The sequence below is a fragment of the Corella eumyota genome, chromosome 5 (genome assembly GCF_963082875.1).
Source record: "Corella eumyota chromosome 5, kaCorEumy4.1, whole genome shotgun sequence".
NCBI classification, from domain to species: domain Eukaryota; kingdom Metazoa; phylum Chordata; class Ascidiacea; order Phlebobranchia; family Corellidae; genus Corella; species Corella eumyota.
The window spans coordinates 4,912,433-4,923,008 of NC_137494.1; the positions used below are offsets into that span (position 1 = coordinate 4,912,433).

At 28.2% G+C, this 10,576-nt stretch overlaps 1 protein-coding gene across 1 annotated transcript; it reads left to right on the forward strand.

Moving 5' to 3' along the window:
- Positions 1-5,769: 5,769 nt before the first annotated feature.
- Positions 5,770-10,279, forward strand: LOC145752860 (uncharacterized). The gene is made up of 13 exons (XM_082569217.1): positions 5,770-5,907; positions 6,120-6,296; positions 6,402-6,595; positions 6,760-6,856; positions 6,998-7,306; positions 7,372-7,515; positions 7,709-7,879; positions 8,086-8,207; positions 8,412-8,525; positions 8,606-8,669; positions 8,729-8,819; positions 8,886-9,133; positions 9,259-10,279. The coding sequence occupies exons 1-13, from the start codon at positions 5,853-5,855 to the stop codon at positions 9,339-9,341; spliced, it is 1,869 nt and encodes a 622-aa protein (XP_082425343.1). The 5' UTR covers positions 5,770-5,852; the 3' UTR covers positions 9,342-10,279.
- The last annotated feature ends 297 nt before the right edge of the window (positions 10,280-10,576 follow it).

A 10,576-nucleotide genomic window follows, 5' to 3' on the forward strand; every position in this document is an offset into this window, starting at 1 on the left:
CAAGTGTTTTAAATCATCAAAGTTAATATTTACATTTCTCACAGGCAAATAGAAAATATAGAAAAAGAAATTAAGACAGTAGCGTCAACGGCGCACCCTTTACAAAGTAACCACAAAATTTAAAATGTCTTAATGATATAAATGCAAGAATATTTTTAATCAAAACGTTATAAGGTTGTTACAGTAATAGTTAATTTATGAATGATTACGCTTTTGCAGGTCACCCAACCTTATTGCCAGACACGACCAAATCTCTTGAAACTGAATTTCTTGAATTTGAAGAAAAAGTTAAAGAAAAAATTATTAAACTGCAGGTTTAAAAATAATTTAACAATTTTTGCCTGTGTTTAAAAAAAATTAATGAATTAAGTTCTTAATGACTACATTTTACAAAATTATAGAACCCACCAACTTTTGATGAAATAAGATTACTTATATGCGAAATGAATCAACCGGGTTGTGGATGGGGTTGTTTAATGCATCAAGTAGCTAGATGTATGTTTGAGGCACTGGGAACTAATAGAACCATGATTCTACATTTAACCAAATCCCAGTATGGAATTGAAAATATCTACAACATGTTTCCAAATCTAAATAAATGCATAGAATGTAGGACATTAGGTATGTCAATTTCAAAAGTTAAAATAAGAGTTCTGCAGCTAATTATTAAGAGCATATTGCTTAAGCTTTAGTTATGCCTAATTGTTGCACTCAAATCAAAACATAGTAGCTTTAGTATCCTAGCATACCTATGTTTTTATTTACAGATTTAATTTTTTACAGAGCCTGACAAAGACCGGGTTATAAAAGTTAAAATAGGTTCCAAAAGACCCTTCATCCCCGGTACCTTTCCGAAAGGATTATTGTCAATTACCTCAAAATACAATACAGAAGTTGCAGTTTGGTGGATTGGTCAAATTATTGATTATTTAAGTGTAGTAAATAAAGAATTTCAACAAGAAATAAACGAATACAAACAAAGCCTGGGAATTGTAAAAAGCAGAAAGGAACCAATTGTCGGGTAAAATGTTGGCAAAATATAATTTAAAATCTTGCTTATTGATAAGCAAAGCAAAACATTAGTACATTGTAACGTTCTCACATTGAAGTTGTTTGCTTTTAAAACCTTACATATCTTAAATGAACAACTAAGTTAATGATTACACATTGATAATATCAAGGGCAAATCTTAAACTTCAATTTAGTTTTCAGGGAGCAAGCAAACAATTTTAATTGAACACGGCTTATCAATTTAATAAATTACCCTTTGTATATATTTTTATTGATAACGTTGACTTAAAATAAACACTTTATTTAATTTAAATCGATAAAATTGTTCAAGAATTCATATTCGACGTACCGACAAATTACGAAGAGAAGCTAAATTTATACCAAACGATGTGTATATGAAGCATGTGGAAAAATGGTACGAAAACATGACAGTTCAAACTGGCAACTATTCCATACCCAGAACAGTTTTTGTTGCAACTGATGACAAAACAGCTATACCCGAGTTACGCAAACAGTATGTTTAATCTAACATATGTTATATTTTCAGCCCAATGTAATTTGTAAGCATTTTGACATTAATTGAAAGAAAATGCTTTTAAAACAAAAACAAAGTATGTGCCATGTAAATTAATGTACCGAAAATTATCTTTATTCTAAAAATATCTTGTTTTTAAGATACAAGAATTACACGTTTCTATACGATGAAAAAATAGTACAGACCGCTACAGGAGCTTCTAGAAAAAGTAAAGTCGGTTTAAGAGGAATGGTAATTGACTTTCACATTCTCATTAATTGTGATTTTGTAGTATGTACAATTTCATCAAACGTAAGTACAAACAATGATTAATTAGTTGTAATTAAAGTTTTGTCTTTATCTAAAAATTTGTAATACTTTATCTAAAAATTTGATATTTTTATTTTTATTATTTTGATTTTAGTAACTTTGTTACAGATATGTAGAATGGTTTACGAAATTCTCCAAACCAAATATGTAGACGCAGCAGATAAACTTGTTAATCTTGATAGACGTTATTTTTATGCGGCCGTAAATAAAAAAATTATACTTAAAAGTGACAAGAACAGCAAAGCTCTGTTAAATGCAAACGCTTTAAAATATCTTAATTTTGAATTTGATGAAATTGAAGATATCAACAATTGGGTTTAAATAAAAGTTAATGAACACCTATATTTGTTTAGTCTATGTAAAGTCTACATCTTGTGATTATAAAATAAAGATAAATAATTTGCGTTTTTCTTTATATAAATGTTTTTTGTTAAAATAAAAAAAAAACTATTTTGTTCCACAAACTTATTTTTATATATCCTTAAGTTGCATGTTAAAAATCTAAGAAATAAATTAAACAACAAAATTGTTTAAAAAAATGATGAACTTTTTAACTTAAAATTTTAGTTTAATATCCGATGCTAGCCTTGGCATTTCACTTAAATAAAGGTGTTGGGCTTCGCTTAAAAATTAAATCTGAATAAGGCTACATTACATAAGGAATAACTTTACTGTGTTTTTTAATTTGTCGAGGACAACCGTCTTTAATCTGTTTAAGACATACTGTTTATTTTTATTAAAATTAAATTTTTTTTCTTTACATTACAATTTGACTTTAAATTATATTGTTTAGTGTTGTAGTTTTACAAACTAAAATTTGTAACAATTAAAATTAAATAAAGTAATACGCTGCCACTTTAAGTCGCTATAGCAGATACTTTAGAGATTCCCCACTCTAACATTTGGTTTTGTATCAAGTGTTTAAAAGAATAGTTTAAATTAATAAAAATTTCTCAACGTGAGTAAATTAGTTTTTTACCTAAAAACTTTTTTGCGTTTGCTTTCTTTTTGTTTTAGCTTAGACTTAAACCATTATATACATTGAACTTGATGGAAATAGGTTATATAGTTTAGAAATGAAGGTTACAACTATACAACTATTTATTTTATTTGTTGCCGCGTGCGCGTGTATTCACATCGCATTTAGTTACAGGTAAATAAACTTTAACTTTTAGTCTTTAATTAGTAGCTAAGTGTTTTAAATTAAAGTTATTTTTTATATTTCTCACAGAAAAATAAAAAATATTAAACAAAAAATAAAAGCAATAGTTGTGCCAGCACCACGACCCTTTCAAAGTAAGTAGAACACCCCAAATCGCCTAATAATATTTAATACAGAGATTTAACCAAACAAGTTAAAATAATACAGTAAAAGTTTATTTAATCAAGCATTCACAGGTCAACCAAAGTTACTGCCAAATACAACCAAATCTCTTGAAACTGAATTTTTTGAATTTGGTGAAAAAGTTAAAGAAAAAATTATTAAATTGCAGGTTAAAAAATAGTTTAATAATTTTTGCCTGTGTTAAAAAATAATTAATGATTTAAGTTTTTAATGACTACACTTTACAAAATCATAGAACCCACCAGCTTTTGATAAAATAAGATTACTTATATGCGAAATGAATCAACCGGGTTGTGGATGGGGTTGTTTAATGCATCAAGTAGCTAGATGTATGTTTGAGGCACTGGGAACTAATAGAACCATGATTCTACATTTAACCAAATCCCAGTATGGAATTGAAAATATCTACAACATGTTTCCAAATCTAAATAAATGCAAGGGCTGTAGAACATTAGGTATGTTCATTTTGTAAGAGTTTATATTGCAAGCTAATTTTGTTTAAGAATATAACTATTTACTGCAAGCATATTCGTTAAGTTTTAAACAATTTTGTAACTCAATTAAGACACAATGGCTTTAGTATTCTAACATACCCAATCTACTATTATTCACAGAACGTCATTTCTGTTTTTATAGAGCCTGACAATGACCGGGTCATAAGAATTAAAATGGTCTCTAAAAAATTCTTTCTTCCGGGTACCTTTCCCATGGGATTATTGTCAATTACCTCAAAATACAACACAGAAGTTGCAGTTTGGTGGATTGGTCAAGTTATGAACTATTTAAATGTAGTCAATGACGAATTTCAACAGGAAATAGACGTTTACCAACATAGTTTGAAAGTTGTGAAAAGGAAAAAGCATCCTGTTGTCGGGTAAAATGTTGAAAAAATGTTATTTAAAATCTTGTCTAAAAAAAGTAATTAAAAAGCCCGACACTATTGTATTGTAACGTTCTCACTTTTACGTTTATTTACTTTATACACCTTTTATATCTTGAATAAACAGACGGGTTAAAAGGATTAAACCTTAATATTACCAAGAACTTATTGATATTCAAAAAATAAAATTCAAGCCGAATTATCAATTTAATTTTTGTGTTTTAATTTTATATTGTTAGCTTAAAATAAACAACTTAATCAATATATATTTTTTTTAAATAAGAATTCATATTCGACGAACCGACAAATTACAACAAGATGCTACATTTATATCAAACGATGTTTACATGAAGCATGTGGAAAAATGGTATGAAAATCTAGCTCTGAAAACTGGCAACTATTCCATACCCCGAACAGTTTTTGTTGCGACTGATGACAAAACAGCTATACCTGAGTTACGCAAACAGTATGTTAAACTAATATATGTTTAAAATTTATCTTTAAGTATCTTGTAAGCAGTTTTTTATATTTGCAAGGGCACAAAATACTTTTGGGACAAAAACAAAATCCGCCACGCAGCCATTTATAAATTGCTTTAAAAAAGTTATGTTTATTCTAAACATGTATTGTTTTTAAGATACAAAAATTACACGTTTCTCTACGATAAAAAAAATAGTACAAGATGCTTCAGAAGCATTAAGAAAAAGTAAAAACGGTTTAAAAGGAGTGGTTATGGATTTTCATCTTCTTGTTGCTTGTGATTTTGTAGTTTGTACATTTTCATCAAACGTAAGTACAAGTAATAATTAATTAGTATTTGTATTTCCTAAAAAATAAAATATTCAAAGTAAAAATGTGTAGCAACAAAAAAAATATATTTGTAATTTTTTTTATTTTGATGTACTAACCTTGTTTTAGATATGTAGAATGGTTTACGAAATTCTTCAAACCAAATATGTAGACGCAGCGGACAGACTTGTTAATCTTGATAGACGTTATTTTTATGGAGGGATAGCAAAAAGAATTGTGCTTATAAGTGATAAGAACAGTGAAGCTCTGTTAAATGCCAACGCTTTAAAATATCCTAATTTTGAATTTAATAAAATTAAAGATATAAACAATTGGGTTTAAGTAGAGGTTAATACATTTACAATTTTTTTTTGTTAAGCCATAGTAGTTTGTATAATGGTTATTAAATAATTTTTTTATACATGTGTTGGTTTTACATTTGAAAAAAAGAGGTTTAAGTATTTTATTCGACGAACTTTTATTTATTTATTTTTTTTTTTTTTTTATGGTTTAATTGCTAATTTTATGTTCTATATTTTTCTAATACAAGTTAAAAATGTATTTAACAGCGAAATAATGCAAAAATTGTCTATTTTGAAATAAAATTCGCAACCAATATCGTTAATCGATTTCAGACAAGAAACTTTAAGGTGCTAAAACTTACTTTATATTTTTAACATGAAATTGTTTTAGTGTAAGAAAAATGCTGTCTTGAGAATAACTCATAACGTTAACAAAAACAAAGTAATTCAATAAATATCTATCGTACATTTAAAAAACGTCACTTGACTGCTTGTCAAAACAATTGCGTTTAAAATCTTTTACGCGTTTTCTACCGACCTACGCAAACAATATCACAAGACTTTTATCAGTTGGCGTCACATAGTAAAAAATAAACCACGCAATTGTGGATTAATCAATAGACATAAGTTAATATGTTTTAGATTTATTTACACAGTTTATATGATAGTAAAATATCTGCAATGAATATATCTGTTGTATTCAACTTAGTGTTTTCTCTGGCCCATTTTGATCCAGGTATGTAACTTTAAATAAGTATATAACTATTAATCGTAATGTAAGGACAAGTGTAAAAGTAAAAATTAAAAAAAATCATTCTAGTTGAAATATCTTAAGACTCTGTAGCCTAAAAACCAATATATCAGATTCAAGTGTATTTTTTAAACGATCTGTCAGTACGCTTTGCTTTTACCAAAAAAATACATAAAATAAAGACTATGTTATTACAGGTAATGTGATAACGTTCGATAATAGCTTGTACGTGTTCCATCCAAACATAGTAAACAGTTTCGAACTTGCTGAAAAGGCTTGTTTGAGCACAGGTTCTTCGCTTCTAAAAATTGAAAGCAAGAGTGTGCAAAATTTCCTTAAAGACGAACTAAGCAAAAGATATGGAAATACCACAGGCAAGTATTAATGAAAGCTTGATAAAACAAAATATCAAGTAGTAGTTACTTACATGATGTATATATAAAGAATAAGTTAGTGATAGTTTTGTATTATATATATAGGAAATATCACGTTCGGTGTTTTAACCGGTGGCGGGCGTATTGCACAGCAAAAATTATGGATGTGGGACGACTCCGATGTATTCTTCCACCAATCGTTATTTCAAGCTGTTAATGGAGCTTATAATTCTTGGATTCGAACTGATGGAAGAATAGAACCTGATAGTGATCACCTGAGAGTAATACCGTGTTCAAAGGTGAATAAACTTTAAAAATAAAATAAATAAATACCTGTTTTGCTTTTTAACAAATCACTTGACGCAGCTTTAAAATTAGTTGCATTGCCAAAAGGCAATACCAAATTTTTTTTAAATTTCAACATCTAATAATAAATACATTAAATGTAAAATTTAATTTTTAGTTGGTGATGTTGCCAGGCAAGTGGCATTGGAACTGGGCGGATATAAGATGTGATGAATCTGATTATTCCTTTTATCCAGTTTGTCAAACTAAAATGAGTAAATAACATAACGTTAAAACAAATTAAATTATTCTCTTTAGTTAAGTTTGTAAGCGGTACAATTGTGCTGTAAAAGTTTTTTATTTTTTACTTTCCATTAAAAAAATATAATTTATTAATAATTTTTTTTTGTTATTAGATAAGTACGTGTTATTGGTATCCGACCAAGAAACTATTCATGCAAATAAAGGAGACACCATCAATATAAAAATCCGCTCAAATCAAAATCTTCAAAACTTAAAATTTAAAATAACTCCTGGCCAATTTTATGATAAAACATATAACAAAAACAACCAAAATATTTCGAAATTTTCGATCGTTACTGAACTTAACAATAATCAGTTTACAATACCCAATGTTTCATATTTACATAATGGAGTATACACTTTGGAAAGTTATAGAAATAACAGTGTTAAAACACAGACTAAATTTGTAATTCACGTCAACGGTAAGTACGTAACTATAACTATTATTAATATACACAATTTAAACAACATCATTTTTGTATCGCAGATCTATCTGATATAACTATATATCGTTTCACGTTTAATGATGATAGTTATAATAAAGTCGAATACATCGACTGCGTTGTTAAAGGATATCCAATACCTAACATAACTTGGGTAAAATCGAACGACAAATTTTGTGAATTTAAAGGTATAGTATTTATATTAATTATACTGTGTTACGTGTTTTGCCAAAATAACATAAAAGTAAAATGCTAAGTGGGTGTTCTTAAATGATATTCAATATAACCCACACATCATAAGTTAGTATATAAAATCTCCCCACTCAAATTAAATGGGATTAGTTTGCCATGCTAAGTTTTAAAGTAACATTATTAACACAGATAAATCTCTACATCAAAATGACGTCACTTTCTATGACGTCACTGGCCAGGAGGAATACACAAAGCGCGTTAGAATGTTGTTTAACTCAATTAACATTGAAGACTTCGGAATCTACAAGTGTACAGCCAGCAATGGGGCAATAACAAAAAACCAGTCAATTACTTTATATGGTAAAAATTTTGTTATTGTTGATTTAATAGAAGTAGGCCCATATTTGAATAAACTATAGCGCCAATGCACAACTGTTACTACAACTAAAAGATATAAAATACAACCTTTCAAAATGATCTTTTTTTAACTAATCACCACGTTTGTTTATAAATCTAAATTTACATTTCCAGTTCTAAACTGTAATAAAAAAAATTATTAATATTAGGAAACCACATTGAAGATCTGTTAAAAATAAATGTTCACATTCTTACAAATGACGGGGTAACTGTAACAATAAAATGGTTACATAAAGCAACCTTACATGGGTACGAAGATGTTACATACGGGGTAAATATTAAAATATTCAAACGCCTTGCACTTGTTATAGTTAATATATATTACGCATATACTTGCTTTAACACAAAAACTATTTTAAACATATTGTTTTTACATAAATATTCGAAAAAGGGGTTTTTAACTAACAGTTAAATTATACCCCAGGCATTATATTCAACATACTAAAATTTAATAACCAAAATGAATAAACTTTAGCTGTATTTGTATGCACAATCTAGCAGTTGTGAAAAAAGCATAACAAACATTCAATTTCCAACAAACAGCTTTACATTCACCGATTTATGCAAAGATACAGTTTACAACTTCACAGTAAGTAATAATTAAAAAAAAGATTGATGATAAATTTATCAACATGTCTATAAAGCAACTATTACTGTCTTCACTTATAGATTGTTACAAGCATTTTAACCTGCAAAGATGCGAGTTCTACAAGTCATGGTCAATTTACAACAGGTAACCAATAAAATAGTTACTAATTTACCTCATTAAGCTATAAAAACTAATTTCTTAAGGATATAGCCAATCTACCGACGGAGGCGATATTGCAGCCATTATTCTAGCTTTACTACTACTAGCTTGCATAATATACGGAGCATTCTACATGTAAGTTTATAAATATATAAAGATATATTTAAATTAAAATTCATAAGCATAAATTAACACAATTAGACGGAGAGCTCAAAAATCGACTCGCTATATAGTCAACTGGTTTAACGCTTTGCGAAAACCTGGTTCGGTAAGGCTAGACAACGGTTATGTTGCAGCACAAGAAAATAATCAACTAGGGGTTGAAGGAATATATTCAGTTGCTAGAGAAAGTCCGATGCGACGATTAGCGGCTGATAATAGACAAACACAACAAATTCAAAACAGTTCGTATCTTACAATGCGCGGTAATGGGCACTCTTTACCAGAAGGTGAGAAAATTAACTCATGGCATATGCTAATTGTAATATATTTATGCTAAACGTAACATAATACTTATCATTACACATAAAGTAATTTTGAAATAAATTATTATATAATATTTACAACATTTTAGCCTACTTGTATTCGACTGTACAGCGAAATGAAGATTCTGAAATTATTCAGGCAGATAATGTCAACAACGAATACGAATTCTAAAATTCCAATGCTTTTACCATGTTTTATTGTGGCGAATAATTATTTTTATACAACCTTGTAACAGTTATTAAAATATTTTTATAAACATATGCTTTCTATTTAAAAAAATTCATATAAGCTACATGATCAAATGTATTTAAAAAACGTATTAAAAAATGTTTTTAACACATAACATAGCGTAAACTGGCCTAAGCTAAACTGGTGTAACTTGATTAGGGCAAAATCACAAGAAGCGTTTTTTTACAAAAAGCGAGAAACTGGTGAAACAAAAACACGCGTTTACAAAGCTTCAGGAATTTGTGCTTTATAAATTTTTCCTTAACAAAGATTTCTAGTAACACTATTTACTGAACACATATGAAACCTTATTTATTTAAAACATAAACGTTTGTTATATACACGCAATCTTAACGAAATTCTATGTTATCAAAATCGTAAAATTATACATAAACAATATGCATCTAATTTGCCACATAAATTTATAAAATAAATACACAATCTGCTGACTTAATATCTTTATAACCATTACTTAAAAATCGTACTAAAGCTTAACAAAAACATTTTAGCCCAAATTAAAAACTAACTATACGAAATGTCTGTACTACCTGCCTAAACACAAAATAGCTAATATATAACTAGCATACCCTAACCTTAAGCTTGATACGTAACACTATTGCATAAAAACACAAGCGCACAACCTTAAACATAAACTGGAAAAAAAATCTAACATCACCTAACACTAAAATTTAAAACATATAATAATGTACAATCCTCATTAACTTTCATCACATAGCGAAAGTGGTCGGCCTCCCATATTGCTCTGTGGGAGGCCTCCCATTTAAACTTTCCAACTGTTGCTGCATTGCAAAAATAACCCATGTTGTAAATAAAACAATGCCATTTGTGGTGTTTGTACAAAATAAATTTATTTTATGTTGCTTATATGTGTTTGGTTTGCAAAAAATTTAAAACAGCGAGATCTTGTGTTTAAGTATTTACTTACCTAGTTTTGCATAAACTTAACTTTAGTTTAATGTTACAAGTTCAACCCAGCTTCAATGTGTTTTGTTATTTAGTAGCTTGAGGTGTATATGTTATCACTAAAAAATACATGATCGATTTTCGGATTAAATTTAAAATCGTGCAAAGCAAAAAAGTATTCATTTCTAAGAAAATGCATTAAAAAGTTTTAACACTAGTCCCTTTGAATAAAATACTAAGGTTAAAAAGTTGGT

Bases quoted from the DNA above. Each gene is read 5' to 3' on its own strand.
- LOC145752860 (XM_082569217.1), top strand. From the start codon at position 5,853: ATGAATATATCTGTTGTATTCAACTTAGTGTTTTCTCTGGCCCATTTT. The intron at 8,526-8,605 runs GTAAGTAATAAT...CTTCACTTATAG, and splicing joins ATACAGTTTACAACTTCACA to ATTGTTACAAGCATTTTAAC. The intron at 8,820-8,885 runs GTAAGTTTATAA...TAACACAATTAG, and splicing joins ATATACGGAGCATTCTACAT to ACGGAGAGCTCAAAAATCGA.